Below are 21,226 nucleotides of genomic sequence, written 5' to 3' on the forward strand. Positions count from 1 at the left end.
TCCCAGAGTCGGAGCACTAGCATTGCACCCAGATTCACCATTGGATGATGCACGCATCTGTCTGCACTGGAGCTGAACAGCAGCTTACCCCTTTCGAACGCTGGCTGCTCTCTAAGACCAGTAAGCATCTCATCTCATAGATATATTGCGTGATTGCCCTACTGTGGAGTTTTCCAAATCCTCTAGCCAGAAATGATGGGAGTCAGAAATAGGTCACTTGCTGCTTTCAACAACTGGGCCCACTGGCTCTGACCCCCACTTTGGGCGGTAGAACCAGCGGGAAAAACAAGTGAGGAAGAGGTGTGCCCACCCCTGCCAGCTCAATCCTTCAGGTCGGGGAGCCGAGGTGAAGCACAACTCTCAGTCCCCACCATCTTGCTGATGGGGGACCCAGCCAACCAGGGAAAGGCTTATGCCTCCCTCCCACTGGAGGGTAGCATAATAAGGGGTGTACCCACCCCAGGGAAGGGACCCGTTGTTCCCAACTTTTTACCTACTGGTAACACCCCTAAATCTAGTATTTAGGGGCACCCCTGAACCTTGCTTCCTCAGACAAGAAACCAGAAGAAGAAAGGAAGAAGGACCAAACAGCCGTGCCAAAGCTGACAAGAGGAGGACGCTCACCGGCTTGGCCCCAGCCCCATTGACTAGTCCCCACCTCAAAACTGCAGAGGCAGAACTCCAGTGTGCCCTGCAGCCAGCCACCTCAAGAACCCTGAGGACATACCATGCCTATAACAGAAAAGAATGTCTCCAGGGAACACCGGATTTGTTCAACAACAGACTCCTGGTCCGCGAGTCTGCACCACTCTGCACCCAACGCTCACGGCTTGGGTTCGAGTGGCCCAACACCAAGAGGAGGTCTCCCTTGCAATCCTGACACCCCTGACCTGCCTCAAGCCTCCAGCCAATGCATGCAGCCTCAACTGGAAGGTCCCCCAAACTGCGACAAGGAGCGAAAAGATCAGACCCTAAAAGGCACCCCTGCACCCGATGCTCCACAGCCTTGGGTGGCCCAACCGACGGTGCCTAACCAACCCCCAGCATACCAATTTACCTTTCCAAGTGGTAGTCACACCCAGAAGACCTTTGTCCCAGAGCCTGCAGTGTGTTTGCAAATTGGAGACTCCCCATTGAAAGCTACAGGGCTCCCGACGCTAAAACAGCACTCTGTACCTGGCCGCCCCAGTGCCGCTGAGGGTGCACCTTTTGTGCTGGCTAAAACTCCCATTTGCCCTGAGCTTACGTCCAGGAGCTTTGCTCCCACAAAATCCAGTGGCCTGCTCGTCAACAGCCACCAACGGGAGGCCCCCTATCCCCCATTGGATAACATTGGGCCTCAGCACTCTGCACCCGGCCGCCCTAGTGCTGCTGAGGGTGTAACAAAAGAGTGCATCCTTGAACCTTGGGGACCTGTGAGTCTAACCCCATAATACCAACTCCCACAACAAAGTACTTACCTGTTAACCGATAACACTATTTTCCTCTATGGGCTAACATGGACTGTTTTTCTATGTTGTAAAGTTTCTAAGTGTGGAGTTGGAAATCTATGAAAACCTTTAAAACTGTAAATAAATAACAAAAACGCTTTTACATACCTGTTTACAAGAAATGTCCAAATGCAGTATGCAGAAAGTCATCTGTAAAGTAATCTACTTGACATTCTACTAAAAAGTATGAACAAAACATGGATAGGAAGGTCCAAGGGAATATTTATCGACCACACACAACTATATTCCCTATGAATACAATATATAACTACAAAAAATAGCTGTGGGTCAAAAAGAAAGTTAGGCATTCTTTGTTTCTTTTTGACCCACCGCTATTTTTTGTAGTTATATATTCTACTAAAAAGCCCAAAGTATTTGTCCAGTATATCTAAAGCATTGCATTTTCAGTAACAATACTTTAATCAAAACAAAGTACATATACAAATTCAATTCAAACTGTTGACAAACTGCATTACTACTATAAAGTATTTATTTCTTACCTGTGCCAGGCTTGCTTGGTTCTAGAAAATAAAATATCTAAAAGAATATTTTTATGCAAAAACCAATTGTTCTGAAGTTCAGTCTTTGAGTGTGTGATATAATTTGCTGATTGAGTGTGTACAACAAATGCTTAACACTACCCTCTAATAAAGCCTTACTGCTCGACCACACTACCACAAATAGAGAGTGAGGTGCTATCTACTTTTGCCTCTGCCTACCTTTGGGGTTCCACCGGACTCTGTGCACACTATACCTCACTTTGGTATAGTATATACAGAGCCTGCTTCCTACATTTCCCCAATGCACTCACATTCCCAGTTAAATCTCGTCGGGGCAGACAGATTGGACTGGCACTGGGGAGGCCTTGCGTGATATTTTGGCACATTGGGATATGGGGATTATTCCCACATAATCCGGACGGCTGCACCGAATGTGGTACAGATTAGGGACAGAACGCATAACCTTCTCTTTGTCCAACCAGTATACATCACTTTCCAAGCTGTGGGGGCCATTCGTGAAGGTACTGATGTCTGAATTTCATAGGCTTACCAGCCCAAAATACTCACAATTTGTCCCCCTGCCAGGGACTCTCCCCACCAATACCTAAGAGTCCCACCTTTAGATAGGTTATCTTTGTGTTTGTGCTAATTTTGTTTTCATGTTCAATTGGGTCCAGTGTTTGGGGGGAGGGAGGAAGGATATGCGGGGTTGATACACATTCCAATGCTAGAAGCTAATTAATACCATAAATGGAAAGGTGCACTCGGGGAAGAATTATAGTCCATAAAGTTCAACAACAAATCTGTTTTATTCCTGCTTTGTTTTAAATCCATATATGTAAAAAACATACGGCCAATGCGTTTTGTTTACAATATCTGTCATGAACTTCGTCAGGGCTCATGAATATATATCTTTACATTGCGGATTTTACTCCGCAATGCAAACACAACGCACTACCTTTACAATACAAGTCATTAAAACGACTTGCGCTAGATGGCGCGCTGGATTTAGGAATAGTATGATTTACTATTTCAATTCTAGTGTGTGCAACACTAGAGAAAGTGTTGGAATAGTAAATCATACTATTCATTATTCTAGAGTGCCATCTAGTGCAAGTCGCTGCAACGACTTGCGTTGTAAAGGTAATGCATTGTGACAACGCGGTCGTTGTAACGACTGCGTTGTGTTTGCATTGCCGTGTAAAATCCGCAATGTAAACGTTGTTTCCCGGGCTCATATGTGTTGATTTCAAAAGGTCATGTCTCTTTGTATCTGTAAATTCATATGTCAGATTAGTAGATGTAAAATTTGTAATGAGTTAAATCCCTATTATAAATGGGTGGTATTATGTCAAATATAGTTCCAGAGTATTATCCATTAATACAGTAATAGGGGTGAAGTAACATCAGAACTGATACCATACCATACCGTACAGTAGGAATGCACACCCGACAAACTCCTATCCGTTCGACAATCCAATGCTCTGTGGCTTGGAATAAATCAGGCCTCGAATAGCTGATGTGTTCCGTTTCATGCTTATAGTACTAGTAAATAAATGTAAACCATAAAGTTAAGCCTGACTGCTCCATGCCAAGGTACCAGAGGGTGAGCACAGGTTAATTTAGGGTGTTCTTCTGCCTTACACTGGCTAGTTTTGAGGTTACATTTTGACTAGGGCTTTTACCCCAGTCAGCCAGGAACTCACTTTCTCTTAGTTGCATTATAAGGGATAAAAAATAAGAAAAATATAACGTGACCATAATACAGTAGCATCAGTTTACAGTTAACCACATTATGCAAAAACATAATGTACACAAAGGGCATTTGTGTGTCCCTTCTTGTGACCCATGTAATTTACTTTAGCAATGCTTGTGTGACACACCATATTAAAAAGTATTTGTGCACTCTTGTGTACAGTAGCGCCTTGTGCAGATGGTTATGGGATGGGAGTTCTGACACAGTACAGAAGTGAGGGGTTGTTACTCACATGGACTGTGTGTCAGCAGGGTGAGTTCAGAGGCCAGCTTCTCTCTGCACTCCCTGCAGGGCCAGGCCTCTGTTCCTACCTCTGCATGATGACTTATGCTAACAGCAGGGGTTCCTCCATTGGAGCGTTGCCCCCCCCCACTTCTGCAGAAAGAGTGATAAATAAAATGGCAATAAATGATTTTATTACCATTTTATTTTTTGCTTTCTGGGAACAGAGTGTGGGGCACCTCTGGATTGGGTAAAGTAGCTGGCTGTGTGACATCACCTCGCGCTCTGAGGAGTCTGGAGCCAGAGACTGGAGATCATTGAGTTCGTGTTGCAGGAAAAAGTAAAAAACTTTTATCTTTACTCTTAAATGTTTATTTTAATGTATTCAGCGCCCCACTGTGTTTATGTCACTAACTGCCACTGTAGGTTATCTGGGACATACACGGCAAGAATAGCAGCAGGTTGTAAATGCCGGGCAAAGGGCGGGCCGTTTGAGGCCGTTAGAGAACAGGAGAGACCGGACCGAGCTACCCCCCTAACGTTTCACCATCAAGGCAAACCTCACTGACCCGCCCGGTAGCCCAGAAGCTTGGATATAATAAAATGGCCATGAGAGAAACAAGAAGTAAGGCAGTTTCCATGGTCACATGTACTCTGGACAATTTTCTTGCCAAGGCAAATACTGTGGTTAACAAGGGACTTACTGTGTTGGAAAAACAAATTGTGGAGGGTTTAGAAAATTCTCATCAGGCTCCACCGGGGTTATCACCCAATGCAAGGTCATCATCATTGCTCGATGCGACTCACCTATCAATCATGGATAGTATTGACCAAACTATAGAGTCTGTCCTACGACAGCTAAGGACACCATCCAACTCTCATAGGGATGACGATGTGGAATCTACCCCTACTGCTGAGTCACCACAATTCAGGGCTTTGGGAGATGGTCCCACATTATCAGAGAACACGGGTCATAGAGATGATGCTCCACTGAAAAGGAAACGTTCTAGGATGTCCAAAGGCGCCAAAAGGGCTAAGGTTGATTCCATAATGAACATCCCTGAAGTTAGCGAGGGAGTCCCCGGAACACCTGCCACGGGGAATGATATGGGAGCGGTGAGTGCCCCCACTCCCGCTCCCATATCCATGCACACTGGCCCATTCATTTTTGGTGGGGCTGCTCCTAACAACACAGAGCACCTCATCTGCTCACTTACTGGTAGTGATCAGTCTGGGCTCAGAATAAGCACACATGGAGCCCCTGGATATAATGCTGAAACTTCTTATACCCCTACTGTCACAACTATTACGGCCCCTATTCCCTCAATAGTTCCCTCTCGGGAAAACACCAGCATCGTCCCCGTGCCACAATCTGCCCCCGTTCCCCTCCCCAGGCGACTGCCCCCGGTACCTACTGCTAGGAGTTCGAAGCCGTCTGCTCCGGTTAGTTTATCCAGCCGGGAGAGACCATCAAATGAAACGGCCAACTGCCCAAACCGGTTAACTAGTTCTATCAACCGGCGCAAAGCAGTTAACCTGCCCCCGGAGGCCGCAGCCTATACTGTGATCCTGATGGGGGTACCAGAGCTTTCCAGCGACGTGGTGGAATCCTATGATTCCCTACGCAACAAGGTTTTTAGCTGGCTCAATATCCAAAGGCCTCTTCCTTCGAATTTAAGAGGTGAAGTTCTCATGGTTAGAAGGGTTCCATGGGTTGGGTATACTGTAAAGAAAAGTGTGGGGGATTGCATAATTGTAAGCTTTAAGTGTCCACAGGTCGCTACCTACATCTGTAATTGGCTTGGCAGTACAGGAAATACATCCATAGAATTGGTTCCCCTGTCATATTTTTATCCAAGTGCACGTGATTTAACTGTGAAGAAGAATGCCGGTTGGACAAGGGTGGGTTTTGCCGTTGATGGGTCAAGATATAGGCCCACCCGTAATGATATCCCCGTTCATGGTAACTACGTACACCCTAACAGATTTAGTTGTCTGGATCAGGTCGATTGACTCCAAAAGGGTGCTTCTCCACAACGCACCCAGAGCATCGGTAGTGAACCTGTAGGACAGGGGACCGTGAGAGGTGATATTGATATCATTGATAGAGAATCTGATGCACCCCCTTGGGAAAGCTTAACCCCTACTAGCTCCAGGGCCCAAGTAAGTAATTCATCCCAGAGTCCACCAGGTCATAACCCAACAGCTATAGCCCTCCAGGTTCCCGACATAACATCCACGGTTCCATCCATCATGGAATTACCATTGCAAGGGCCCCAAGTTCAACTACCGTACATCGCACCAGAGAAAACTGGGGGGCCGGGACTAAATCCTCCAGCCGAAATCCTGAGGGTTCTCTCTTGGAATGTGGCGGGTATTGTTAATAAATTACACACAACTGATTGGGATTCACTAGTAGGTAGCAGTGATATCTGTCTTTTTCAAGAGACGTGGGCCAGGGAACCCCTGGGTAGAGCAGGATATGCAGTCTTTGAAATACCAGCCAGGTGGAGTGGTAAAGGGAGGCCCTCTGGCGGTTTGGCGGTCTGGGTAGCCAGTCACATTCGATGTAATGCGGTGAATGTACCCACGTCTTCGCAGGGCATACCGTGTGTTCTACTCAAGTGGCCCAATGTTCTAAACCTGGCAATTATTAATGTGTACTCTCGCCCAGTCAGTGTGGCCATGGAATCACCTACACTTGAAGATCTCTCGTCATTCCTGGGCCAACTCCCCACTGATTGTAAGATAGTGATGGGCGGAGATCTTAATTGTCATTTCGAACCATTGGAAGGTTTGAAGGAGGGTGCCCTAACTGCTGAAGATGATTTTTGGGGTGTTCCGCCATGTCAATCCCCCCACCCTAAATCTTGGTCCCCTCTCGCAGTGCAAATTATGTCCCTCACACTAAATTTTGCGTTAAGGGCCTGCAACGGACGAACTCCTTCTGACACTCCTTCACTGTGTAACTTCAATAGGAAGGACCATGAATCGAGGTTGGACTACATTTTTGTAGATATTGGTCTGTGGTCCAAGGTCCAGGATTTCAGGGTGGTCGTAAGAACAGATAGTGACTACAACGCACTTTTATTAGATATGGTGCATCCTGCTCCACCAACTAGGTCACTATCTACCAACCCCAGTGAAGATACAGGGAATCTGGTTCTGAGTTCCAAAAGGCGTAGGGTAAAATGGGGGAATCTGGTAAATTCAGAAGAGAGTATACGCAAAATCTATGAAATAGCACTCCCTAAGCTAAAAGAAATGGATGCACTAATCAACCATCCTAGACCCCCAGAATTTAATGAAAAATTAGCTCAAATCCATAGATCTGGTGGGAGCTCTAGGCGAGGTTTTCTACCCAGTGGCAGTCTCTCGCAAGAAAAAGACTTGAACCTCAACTTGGTACAATTCTTCTTGCAAAAAGATCAAGACAGAGTTAATAACCACAATAAAAGTAGGTACTGACAAGGCCAAGGTCGTAGAACTCAGGCGGAAATACAGGGAAGCAATGGCACTGGCAAGGTCAGATTGGATTTGAATAGATGGAAGGACCTCTCTCTTGCCCTAGAAGCGAAGGATTCTAGAAAATTCTGGTCCCTGGTAAATACTGACACAGGAGAAGCCAAAGCTGCAGTGGAGCCCAACATTGCATCATCCGTCTGGGAAGCCCACTTTGGCAAATTGTACCAAGAAACTACTGATTTTGCTACTGATATGGCTCCCGATGCTATATGCAATCCTGTAGCTGGTCTGGAATTTACCCTCGGCGAGGTAGTCAGTGCAATAGAGAGATTGGCATTGGGGAAAGCCCCGGGACTTGATAGATTACCCGGTGACCTCTTTAGACATCATCCGGAGATCTGGGGCCGGTACCTGCTCATTCTTTTTAATTCCATCGCGGCAGGTATGGAAATCCCCTGTACTTGGCTGGGGGCGAAAATAGTCCCTATTTTCAAAAAGGGTTCTCCTCTTCTCCCAGCCAACTACAGGCCGATTAGCCTCATAGATATCTCCCAAAAACGATTTTCTCGCCTTCTCCTGGACCACCTATTAGACTGGATGGAGGATAATCAAATTCTGAGTTCCCTTCAGGCTGGCTTCAGGAAAAACACGTCCACCATGGACCAGATTTTCCGCCTCGTTCTCCTCTACTGGAAAACAGTGAGGATCGAGGGGGGAGGCTGTACATGGTGTTCGTGGACCTGAGGTCAGCCTTTGATCTGGTCCCTCGCAAGAAATTATGGGAGGTTTTAAAGGAGCTGGGTGTTCCTACCCACTTATTACATGCCATAATCAGGCTACACGACAGCAATTATGCACAGGTTAGGTGTGGGAGGGATGGAGCGTTGTCATCCAGGTTCCCAGTTCTCAGAGGGGTAAGGCAGGGTTGTGTCCTGGCCCCAACCCTGTTTTGCCTTTTTATCAACAGTGTCATATCCCATCTCGACAATGTTGGGGACAATGACGCTCCCTTTTTGGCAGGCAGGAGTGTACCGACCATTATGTTTGCCGACGATACCCTCCTGCTTTCCAAATCCCCGATGGGGATTCAACGGATTCTGGATGGATTTGGTCTTTTCTGTAGACAACATGGTCTAGAGATCAACACAGAGAAGACCAAATTCATGATATTTAATCCTCCCCCCAGAACTAGACCTAACCCTTCTTTGGGCTCAGCAAGACTGGAAAGGGTAAAAACCTTCCCGTATTTGGGGGTAACTCTACATGAGAACTTATCTTGGGACCCCCAAATAGCAAGATCACGGCTAAAGCTGTCCCAACTGTCTGGGGCAATTCTGAAGGTCGCAAACACTTCTACTTTTAAACCTATAAGCCCGGCAGTAGAAATGTATAAAACTCAAGCTAAAGGGGCCGCAACCTACGGCAGTGAGTTATGGGGGTACAAAGCAGGGTCAGAACTTGCCACTGTAGAAAACAATTTCTTTAGACGTCTTCTGGCCCTCCCCCGTGGCACACCCTTGCTCCCGCTAAGATTAGATGTGGGCCTCCCCTCTATAGCTGAGGATCTAGAATTAAAGCCACTTAGTTTCTGGCACAGGCTCTGGACCACCGGCGAGCTTGCGCATTACAGGCAAGACCTTATCCATGTAATGAATTTGAATCAGCGTGATAGAATTCCGTGGCTGGCCTTCATAAAGAAAGAATTGTATCGCCTGAGACTCCCTGAGTTATGGGAGGTTCCTGAACAAGGCTGCCACAGGGTCTCTCGCAAAAGACTGGTGGAAATATATAAGGAGAAAAGTCTAGCTTCCCTGCTGTCTGCACCCAACAACGGTATTTTAACCGAGTGATTCCTGGAATCCAAAGATTCTTACTAGTTTGAAGGTTTTATGGATATTATTTTCCCTATTTTAGCAAGAAAATTGTTTATTCAATGGAGGTTAGGCACTCTGCCTATCAAAACTTTTACTTGCAAATGGTCAAAGAGGGATGATAAAATCTGTCCAGGGTGCAGCAATCATGATGAGGAGGAAATCCATGTTCTGTTTTTCTGCCCAGCTTATAATAGACCAAGGAAATACTGGCTTGTGCCATTATGCAGGAACTTGGGCTTTAGGAGTTACTTGTACTCGTACAGAGCATTGAAAACAAGTACTCTGCCTCACATAGTCTTTGCAGTTGCCAAATTCATAATGGCCATGTGGCAGATAAGGAAAAAATTATTAAAAGACTGAACACTGATATGAACTATAATGTATCTCCAATTCATATTAGTCTCCTATGGATGTATTTTATGTAATGTTTTTATACAAGTGAATGTATTTTAAATGTCGATGTTTTATTGTATCTTTTATGGTCTAATAGGCCGAAATTAAGAATTTGGATTGGATTGGATTGGTTGTAAATGCAATTTCAATTGCCCAGTGTGTTGAAGGGATAAAAAACAACTGCACACGTCCTTTATTTAATCAACATTGTAAGGGTAAACAGCCCTGGTGAGAAACCAGTCTGCGGTCTGTAGGTGACAAACATTTCTATGGCAGGTGCATTAATCCATTCAACTATCTTATGATTGCCCTAACGCATGGGGACCCACAAACATTTTCCAGGGGGCCAAAAATGTTTATCTGTGGTGTGACTGAGGGCCACAATGATGCCAGCAGAGTGGCAGTCGAGTGTGGGTGGTGTAAATTCTTCATAGGGGAAGCGAAGCATGTACAGCTCAAGGCTGAATTGCACATTATGAAACCAGATAAGCTGGTTTCAATCCTGGCTTCACCACCTGACCAAATTGGTATGATCCTCCGCAATTGTTTTATTTCATGTTACCTCCTTTTTCTTCATTACCACATATAAGAGGACCTCGAAATACATGACCTCGGGATGTGCGCTGTATAAAACCTTCTCTTCTGTTTGAGTTAAGTAACTATAAGTTTGTTAATGTATAATAGCAACCCAGGTCACACAGAGATGCATATAACAACTGAATTGCCTCTTAGTTCACTATTTGCACTCTTGCCAGGCTGGGTGGAAGCATGGATATTTCTAAATGTGTGTTTACAAACCATCACTTTAAAAGACACATACTTCTCAATGCACTGATATAATGTGATGGACTAGGTGAAAAGCTTCTGCGTAGTAATCGAATAAACTTGTTGAATTTTGAATAGTCATTATCATATTTTTACATCTTTATAGCAAGATATCTTTAAAAATGAAGGTGTTCCTAAAGTTAAGTAGTACAGGACACCTTAGCTATATCCTTTCTTTCACTTCTGTTAACTCGTAAAAAAAATGCTTGCCAGTTTATTTAATATCTTTCTCAATATTAGTGCTGAGTCAAGAAAACAGCAGCCCAATGCTGCGAATGACCGGCGACCACATGTCAAAAGGTCAGGATGGCCGCGAGCGTACCCCCACTGCCCGGCGCTAAGGAACACACCCATAATGTATAGCTGCCAAGTTTCCAAAGTCCATACATGATGTGCTACTCTAGTTCAAGTTTTTTTTAAGTGAATTGCAAGGCTTGTAGTCCTGTTTTATAATGCAATAAACAAGGAACTTGGCAGGGCTGCTTAATGTAAAATATATATATATACACATTGGGCAAATATAGGTCAAAATTGTCCTGCTAAAGAGAGACAGGTGGAACGCATTAACAGGTACACGCCAGGATCGAAGCCACCCTCACTATAAAAAAATAAGAATGTTACTGTCTCTTATTTTGTGTGGCTCTTTACTCTTGTATGGTGCATACTTTGAACACTAGTAATTTACCAAGTATTTTTAACTGGCCTCGACTGGGCGCTCTGGAGCAGAGGCAGAAACCAGTGCGAGGTTCTCCTTATGCCTATCTGTGGATCAGAAAGATGTTCAGAATCCATGGTCAAACAATCCTTGGACTCTCTGCAAAGAGCACAGAGACAACCATTGACAAAAACAATAGTTCTGGCTGGTTTTTAGTTGTATGTCAGCTGTTGTGTTATACATCTGGATGCATAAAAACAAAGCTCAGAAAATAACCACAATACGGCTTCTATGGGAAACACAGAAATGTAGTCTATGCATTTATACCACGCCTATAATGACAGAGGCCTCGACACTTTTTTTGTCTCACTTAAAGCCCAGCACGATTGTCCTGCTCCCCCACTCAATTCTCAATTGCCTCAAAGCACTGAAAGGAGACAAGCACTGTTCTGAAAATATAAAGTTACTTTTCTCCATCAGCGTGAGCACAACTAACACTGCCCCTGCATCCTCCGTACACCGATGTCACGGTGTAGAAATTGACCACTTTGGAGTGTCAGGCAGGTAAGAATGCTGGTACCTGCGAGGCTGCCGGGTATTATATGCTTGGAAAGTCACCTACGTTGAGGGTTCACTGCCACCAGGACAGAAGTTGTCTGTGCACCCCGGGATTTAACGTGAGCTAGCGCCTGTGCGGCTCCAGAGCCCAGGAGGCAGATGTTACCTGTACTGCCCGACAGCCAGGGCTTGCGATGAGTCTGTTGGGAAGCCTGGAAGCCGGTCCTCCAGGTATCTCTCCAGCGCGCGCTGGTTGAACCTGTGCTCCTCCAGCACAGCTCCGCACTGATCCTCGGCCATCGCGGCCTGCCGCAGATCACACCTGCACGGCGAAGTCCCGGCTCTTCTTCCCAAACACGGCAGGTTACACTCGGTCAGCAGGTGTGCATGCTCCTGAGCATCCTTTGCACGTGAGTGAGTGACGCAGCCTCAGGAGCATCGCGCTAAATATTGAGAGGCAGTTAGACCCTCCCCCCTTAAGAAAACAACTTACCCACCCTCTCGGTAAATAGCACAAACTCTGCACTGCAGTGTGTGACACCTTAGCGGCCCGGTGTTTAGCCTGCAGCACTTTGCATGTTAAGTTTTTGTTGATGCAGCACTTACAAAGTTAAACAAGCATTGGCAAAGATTCGAAATCTATTGGCTTTGTTAATGTTTTTTGTGGTGTGACGGGAAGAGCAAGCAGGACGGGGAGGGTCTGGGTCAAGCAACAACAGGACAGGGCGTCACAGCGTAAAGAAAATAAAAGCATAATTAAAAGCGCTATCGTGCTGACAGCACTAGCCATGGCATAGCGTTTTTTTCTAGCTTTATCATTTTGTTATTCGTTTTACTTAAGCTGCGACGCACCATCATTGACCGCGTCATAGCGCTTAAAAGAAACGTTCAGCCCTGCTGCTGTACAACATAGATTAAATAAAACAGTAACGACGCCAACCGATTTAATTTAGGCGGGACCTATTGGCTTTGCCAATGCTTGCTTCTAAGCAACAAGCACGGTGTAACAGTGCTGCTTTGTGGGGAGATGTGTGTAAAGCTGGTAATTGTTCAAATAAATGATCCTTTGGAAACCAGTTGAAGAAAGAAATATGGTTTATTCCAGTTTAAAGTTATGACACCACGGGAGTGCGTCCTTCCTCTCTGAAGCATGAACGGCAAACTGAAATGTTAACCGTTCATGCGAGAGAGTGCAAGGCTGCACTCTCACGAGAATGCAGATTCAATCGATAACAACTATAAACAAGCATTAATCAGCATGCGCACTTAACAGACACATCATAACATAACAAGTGCACGCTGTACATGCGCGCTGTGCACACGCGCTCACCGCGCTTGTACGATGTGTAATAAATGAGTACAACATATTACATCACCCTTCCCCTTTCATAAACAAATAAAACAAGATCAAGATAAATAAAAGTCTTTGTACCTAGAAGGAAAAGAGCAATTACGTGTTGGTCTTACTGTTTCAGCATCAGCAGACATAACATCATGACATATAGAATTGCTGTTCTCAGAACTGCTATTCACTATTGAATTATTACAAGAGTTTTCTGAATTTAGGTTTGGATTAGTTTGAGTTTGAATTTCCTGACCAATTGAAAACTCATTTTGCAAACCCATGTCATCCAAAAAATGTGAAAAGTGTAACTCATCATGCAAGATTTCTTTTTTATCAATAATGTTTCTTGCTTGATCAGGTGATAATTTCACCAACATTCTCTTGCTCCACCAACCTTTTTGAACAAGAAATAAGGAACCCTTTGACATTTTTAAAACTTGTACTGGAAGAGAAAACCTTGACAACCCTTTCTTAACTTTCATTGGAGACTTAATTAAAACCCAGTCTCCAATTTTGAAATCAGAATAATAATTACAAATCTTACTATCATAATTTTTTTCTGAACAGCTTGTTTAACACAAACGCTTTTAAACATATTTTCCTTATCTTTGCAAACCATACAAGAGTTGTCACTTTTTCTTAAGTTTTTGATCCAAGATTGACACAGAGTACCATTAGGGTCTCTTTTCCTTAACCCCTTCGCTGCTAGGCCTTTTCCCCTCCTGTGCTAAGCCTTTTTTTGGCGTTTTGGAGTAGTGCGCGCTTAGGCCCTTGTAACTTTTTGACCACATAAGGTATCCACGCCAAATTTGCGTCCTTTTCTTCCAACATCATGTGGATTCTAAAGGCGCCCAGGGTTTGTGGATTCCCTTGGAGGGGTCCCAGAAATTAACCAAAATATAGTGATTTTTTTGTTTTTTTCAGAAAAATTGGAAAAACGGGCTGCAAATGAAAGCCTCTGGGTTTTCCCTGAAAATGTTATCAAAAAAGGGTTGTGGGGCTGAAATCTTAATTTTCTCAGCTTTTAGGGAATGACAGTCTTTTGTCAGAGAACCGAAATTTTTCACTCAGTTTTGGCATTTTTCTTGGATATAGCCTATTTTTGCTATTTTTAGAGCTTTCCACCTCCTTCCAGTTAATGGTAGAAATGAGTTTGAAAGCAATAATGGACCCTGGAAAGCTTTACATTTTCGAAAAGTAGACAAAATTCTAAATTCAGAAAGGGGTAATTTGTCTGAATCCATGAAGGTTTCGTTATAGAAACTAACAGTTAGATATTGGAATAATTGAAAATTTGTTGAAAAAACAGCCTTTTGTCTCAACGTTTTCAACTATACCTTTTTCTAATTTTGACAGGTCTTGGAAACCAATATACCGTTACATCCGTTAGACCTTCCTGGTTGTGGGGATATATAGGACTTGTAGTTTCACCAAGAACCCGACGAACCCAGATCCAAAAACTGAGCAGCAACTTGCAATGGTATTTTTTCATTTACTGGGTATAGAGCATTTTGTCTTGGAAAATGTATACATGGAATAATCTGTATGAAAGACATCTATGTATTTCTGAATTGGCTACAAATTATAGAGTTCAGAAACAGTATATAATTGCACATTTTCAAAATTGGGAATACTCATACTAGCATGAGAATTATTGGTCATTTTTCAAAAAGATTTTTTTTTACACAATGTCTTTCATTGAAAGGGAGAAATGCATGAAAGCTCAATTGGTAATAACAGTTGATTTACAAATCTCATTTTACCCTAAGTGTCCTGATAAAAACGGTACTTCACTTGTGTGGGTCGGCCTTGTGCCTGCGACAGAAAACGGCGCAAAATGCAACGTGGTCACACCTAAATTTTGCAGTTACAAATTGACCCTTTTTTGGCAAAGTGCCTACCTGTAGTTTTTGCACCCTAGCTCTGCCGGCACCTAGGGAAACCTAGCAAACCTATACATTGAAAGGTAGACACCCAGGGGAATTCAGGATGGGGTGACTCGACTGCCTACCACCAGGTTTTGTTATCCAGAATCCCTTGCAAAGCTAAGATTTTGACAAAAAAAACAAATTTTCCTCACATTTCTGTGGTGGAAAGTTCTGCAATCTGCGTGGATCAACAAATTTCCACCCACCCAGCGTTCCCCCAGGTCTCCCGATAAAAACGGTACCTCACTTGTGTGGGTCGGCCTTGTGCCTACGACAGGAAACGGCGCAAAATGCAACGTGGTCGCACCTCAATTTCCCAGTGAAATCTTGTGCTCTTTGGACAAAGAGACTACCTTTTGTTTTTGAGCCCTAGCTCTGCCGGCACCTAGGGAAACCTAGCAAACCTATATATTTTTGAAAAGTAGACACCCAGGGGAATTCAGGATGGGGTGACTCGACTGCCTATCACCAGGTTTTGTTACCCAGAATCCCTTGCAAAGCTAAGAATTTCACAAAAAAAACAAATTTTTCTCACATTTCTGTGCTGGAAAGTTCTGGAATCTGCGTGGATCAACAAACTTCCACCCACCCATCGTTCCCCCAGGTCTCCCGATAAAAACGGTACCTCACTTGCGTGGGTAGGCATAGTGGCTGCGACACGAAACAGCGCAAAACGCAACATGGTCGCACCTCAATTTCCCAGTGAAATCTAGCACGTTTTGGACAAAAAGACTACCTTTTGTTTTTGCACCGTAGCTCTGCCAGCACCTAGGGAAACCTAGCAAACCTATACATTTTTGAAAACTAGACACCCAGGGAAATTTAGGATGGGGTGACTCGTCTGCCTACCCCCAGGTTTTGTTACCCAGAATCCCGTGCAAACCAAAAAGTTTGACAAAAAAACACATTTCCCTCACATTTCTGTGGTGGAAAGTTCTGGAATCTGCGTGGATCAACAAATTTCCACATACCCAGCGTTCCCCCAGGCCTCCTGAAAAAAATGGTACCTCACTTGCGTGGGTAGGCATAGTGGCTGCCACATGAAACAGCGAAATACGCAACATGGTCGCACCTCAATTTCCCAGTGAAATCTAGCACGTTTTGGCCAAAAAGACTACCTTTTGTTTTTGCGCCGTAGCTCTGCCAGCACCTAGGGAAACCTAGCAAACCTATACATTTTTTAAAACTAGACACCCAGGGGAATTCAGGATGGGATGACTCGTCTGCCTACCCCCAGGTTTTGTTACCCAGAACCACTTGCAAACCTAAAAATTTGACAAAAAAAACACATTTTCCTCACATTTCTGTGGTGGAAAGTTCTGGAATCTGCGTGGTTCAACAAATTTCCACGCACCCAGCGTTCCCCCAGGTCTCCCGAAAAAAATGATACCTCGGTAGGCATAGTGGCTGCGACATGAAACAGCGCAAAACGCAACATGGTCGCACCTCAATTTCCCAGTGAAATCTAGCACGTTTTGGACAAAAAGACTACCTTTTGTTTTTGCACCGTAGCTCTGCCAGCACCTTGGGAAACCTAGCAAACCTATACATTTTTGAAAACTAGACACCCAGGGGAATTTAGGATGGGGTGACTCGTCTGCCTACCCCCAGGTTTTGTTACCCAGAATCCCTTGCAAACCTAAAAATTAGACAAAAAAACACATTTTCCTCACATTTCTGTGGTGGAAAGTTCTGGAATCTGTGTGGATCAACAAATTTCCACCCACCCAGCGTTCCCCCAGGTCTCCCAAAAAAAATGATACCTCACTTGCGTGGGTAGGCATAGTGGCTGCGACATGAAACAGCGCAAAACGCAACATGGTCGCACCTCAATTTCCCAGTGAAATCTAGCACGTTTTGGACAAAAAGACTACCTTTTGTTTTTGCGTCGTAGCTATGCCAGCACCTAGGGAAACCTAGCAAACCTATACATTTTTGAAAACTAGACACCCAGGGGAATTCAGGATGGGATGACTCGTCTGCCTACCCCCAGGTTTTGTTACCCAGAACCACTTGCAAACCTAAAAATTTGACAAAAAAAACACATTTTCCTCACATTTCTGTGGTGGAAAGTTCTGGAATCTGCGTGGTTCAACAAATTTCCACGCACCCAGCGTTCCCCCAGGTCTCCTGAAAAAAATGATACCTCGGTAGGCATAGTGGCTGTGACATGAAACAGCGCAAAACGCAACATGGTCGCACCTCAATTTCCCAGTGAAATCTAGCACGTTTTGGACAAAAAGACTACCTTTTGTTTTTGCACCGTAGCTCTGCCAGCACCTTGGGAAACCTAGCAAACCTATACATTTTTGAAAACTAGACACCCAGGGGAATTTAGGATGGGGTGACTCGTCTGCCTACCCCCAGGTTTTGTTACCCAGAATCCCTTGCAAACCTAAAAATTAGACAAAAAAACACATTTTCCTCACATTTCTGTGGTGGAAAGTTCTTGAATCTGTGTGGATCAACAAATTTCCACCCACCCAGCGTTCCCCCAGGTCTCCCAAAAAAAATGATACCTCACTTGCGTGGGTAGGCATAGTGGCTGCGACATGAAACAGCGCAAAACGCAACATGGTCGCACCTCAATTTCCCAGTGAAATCTAGCACGTTTTGGACAAAAAGACTACCTTTTGTTTTTGCGTCGTAGCTATGCCAGCACCTAGGGAAACCTAGCAAACCTATACATTTTTGAAAACTAGACACCCAGGGGAATTCAGGATGGGATGACTCGTCTGCCTACCCCCAGGTTTTGTTACCCAGAACCACTTGCAAACCTAAAAATTTGACAAAAAAAACACATTTTCCTCACATTTCTGTGGTGGAAAGTTCTGGAATCTGCGTGGTTCAACAAATTTCCACGCACCCAGCGTTCCCCCAGGTCTCCTGAAAAAAATGATACCTCGGTAGGCATAGTGGCTGTGACATGAAACAGCGCAAAACGCAACATGGTCACACCTCAATTTCCCAGTGAAATCTAGCACGTTTTGGACAAAAAGACTACCTTTTGTTTTTGCACCGTAGCTCTGCCAGCACCTTGGGAAACCTAGCAAACCTATACATTTTTGAAAACTAGACACCCAGGGGAATTCAGGATGGGGTGACTCGTCTGCCTACCCCCAGGTTTTGTTACCCAGAATCCCTTGCAAACCTAAAAATTTGACAAAAAAAACACATTTTCCTCACATTTCTGTGGTGGAAAGTTCTGGAATCTGCGTGGATCAACAAATTTCCACATACCCAGCGTTCCCCCAGGCCTCCCGAAAAAAATGGTACCTCACTTGCGTGGGTAGGCATAGTGGCTGCGACATGAAACAGCGAAATACGCAACTTGGTCGCACCTCAATTTCCCAGTGAAATCTAGCACGTTTTGGCCAAAAAGACTACCTTTTGTTTTTGCGCCGTAGCTCTGCCAGCACCTAGGGCAACCTAGCAAACCTATACATTTTTTAAAACTAGACACCCAGGGGAATTCAGGATGGGGTGACTCGTCTGCCTACCCCCAGGTTTTGTTACCCAGAATCCCTTGCAAACCTAAAAATTTGACAAAAAAACACATTTTCCTCACATTTCTGTGGTGGAAAGTTCTGGAATCTGTGTGGATCAACAAATTTCCACCCACCCAGCGTTCCCCCAGGTCTCCCGAAAAAAATGGTTCCTCACTTGCGTGGGTAGGCATAGTGGCTGCGACATGAAACAGCGCAATACGCAACATGGTCGCACCTCAATTTTCCAGTGAAATCTAGCACGTTTTGGACAAAAAGACTACCTTTTGTTTTTGCGCCATAGCTCTGCCAGCACCTAGGGAAGCCTAGCAAACCTATACATTTTTGAAAACTAGACACCCAGGGGAATTTAGGATGGGGTGACTCGTCTGCCTACCCCCAGGTTTTGTTACCCAGAGTCCCTTGCAAACCTAAAAATTTGACCAAAAAAAACACATTTTCCTCACATTTCTGTGGTGGAAAGTTCTGGAATCTGCGTGGATCAACAAATTTCCACCCACCCAGCGTTCCCCCAGGTCTCCCGAAAAAAAATGGTACCTCACTTGCGTGGGCAGGCATAGTGGCTGCGACATGAAACAGCGCAAAACGCAACATGGTCGCACCTCAATTTCCCAGTGAAATCTAGCACGTTTTGGACAAAAAGACTACCTTTTGTTTTTGCGCCGCAGCTCTGCCAGCACCTAGGGAAACCTAGCAAACCTATACATTTTTGAAAACTAGACACCCAGGGGAATTCAGGATGGGGTGACTCGTCTGCCTACCCCCAGGATTTGTTACCCAGAGTCCCTTGCAAACCTAAAAATTTGACAAAAAAAATTTTCCTCACATTTCTGTGGTGGAAAGTTCTGGAATCTGCGTGGATCAACAAATTTCCACCCACCCAGCGTTCCCCCAGGTCTCCTGAAAAAAATGGTACCTCACTTGCAAGGGTAGGCATAGTGGCTGCGACATGAAACAGCGCAATACGCAACATGGTCGCACCTCAATTTCCCAGTGAAATCTAGCACGTTTTGGCCAAAAAGACTACCTTTTGTTTTTGCGCCGTAGCTCTGCCAGCACCTAGGGAAACCTAGCAAACCTATACATTTCTGAAAACTAGACACCCAGGGGAATTCAGGATGGGGTGACTCGTCTGCCTACCCCCAGGTTTTGTTACCCAGAATCCCTTGCAAACCTAAAAATTTGACAAACAAACACATTTTCCTCACATTTCTGTGGTGGAAAGTTCTGGAATCTGTGTGGATCAACAAATTTCCACCCACCCAGCGTTCCCCCAGGTCTCCTGAAAAAAATGGTTCCTCACTTGCGTGGGTAGGCATAGTGGCTGCGACATGAAACAGCGCAATACGCAACATGGTCGCACCTCAATTTCCCAGTGAAATCTAGCACGTTTTGGCCAAAAAGACTACCTTTTGTTTTTGCGCTGTAGCTCTGCCAGCACCTAGGGAAACCTAGCAAACCTATACATTTTTGAAAACTAGACACCCAGGGAAATTCAGGATGGGGTGACTCGTCTGCCTACCCCCAGGTTTTGTTACCCAGAATCCCTTGCAAACCTAAAAATTTAACAAAAAAAACACATTTTCCTCACATTTCTGTGGTGGAAAGTTCTGGAATCTGTGTGGATCAACAAATTTCCACCCACCCAGCGTTCCCCCAGGTCTCCTGAAAAAAATGGTTCCTCACTTGCGTGGGTAGGCATAGTGGCTGCGACATGAAACAGCGCAATACGCAACATGGTCGCACCTCAATTTCCCAGTGAAATCTAGCACGTTTTGGCCAAAAAGGCTACCTTTTGTTTTTGCGCCGTAGCTCTGCCAGCACCTAGGGAAACCTAGCAAACCTATACATTTTTGAAAACTAGACACCCAGGGAAATTTAGGATGGGGTGACTCGTCTGCCTACCCCCAGGTTTTGTTACCCAGAATCCCTTGCAAACCTAAAAATTTGACAAAAAAACACATTTTCCTCACATTTCTGTGGTGGAAAGTTCTGGAATCTGCGTGGATCAACAAATTTCCACCCACCCAGCGTTCCCCCAGGTCTCCCGAAGAAAATGGTACCTCACTTGCGTGGGCAGGCATAGTGGCTGCGACATGAAACAGCGCAAAACGCAACATGGTCGCACCTCAATTTCCCAGTGAAATCTAGCACGTTTTGGACAAAAAGACTACCTTTAGTTTTTGCGCCGCAGCTCTGCCAGCACCCAGGGAAACCTAGCAAACCTATACATTTCTGAAAACTAGACACCCAGGGGAATTCAGGATGGGGTGACTCGTCTGCCTACCCCCAGGATTTGTTACCCAGAGTCCCTTGCAAATCTAAAAATTTGACCACAAAAAACACATTTTCCTCACATTTCTGTGGTTGAAAGTTCTGGAATCTGCGTGGATCAACAAATTTCCACCCACCCAGCGTTCCCCTAGGTCTCCTGAAAAAAATGGTACCTCACTTGCGTGGATAGACATAGTGGCTGCAACAGGAAACGGTTCAAATCGTACGTTGGTCAATTTACAATACCCTGAAGCAATATAACTTTGATTTTGGGGGGGGGGCACCTGAGTTTTTGGCCCGGGGCTGGGTGGTATTCTTTAGAAAGTAGCAAACCCAAACAGTTCTGAAATCTAGACACCCTGGAGAGTCCAGGGAGGTATGGCATGCATGGGTTCCCCAATGTTTTCCTACCCAGAACTCCTTGCAAACCTTAAA

At 44.9% G+C, this 21,226-nt stretch overlaps 1 protein-coding gene across 4 annotated transcripts in view; it reads right to left on the reverse strand.

Moving 5' to 3' along the window:
* Nucleotides 1-12,098, reverse strand: part of LOC144785622 (acyl-CoA dehydrogenase family member 11-like) — a 684,407-nt gene extending 672,309 nt beyond the window's left edge. For all 4 annotated transcript variants that reach the window (XR_013601998.1, XM_078664430.1, XM_078664431.1 and 1 more), the window contains exon 1: nt 11,905-12,098. Coding sequence is in view for 3 of the 4 variants with exons in the window: in XM_078664430.1 (XP_078520556.1) it covers nt 11,905-12,038 (134 nt within the window). In the remaining variant the exon portion in view is untranslated. The remainder of the gene's footprint in view (nt 1-11,904) is intronic.
* Nucleotides 12,099-21,226: the final 9,128 nt, after the last annotated feature.

The sequence above is a fragment of the Lissotriton helveticus genome, chromosome 10, assembly GCF_964261635.1.
Source record: "Lissotriton helveticus chromosome 10, aLisHel1.1, whole genome shotgun sequence".
Classification (NCBI taxonomy): domain Eukaryota; kingdom Metazoa; phylum Chordata; class Amphibia; order Caudata; family Salamandridae; genus Lissotriton; species Lissotriton helveticus.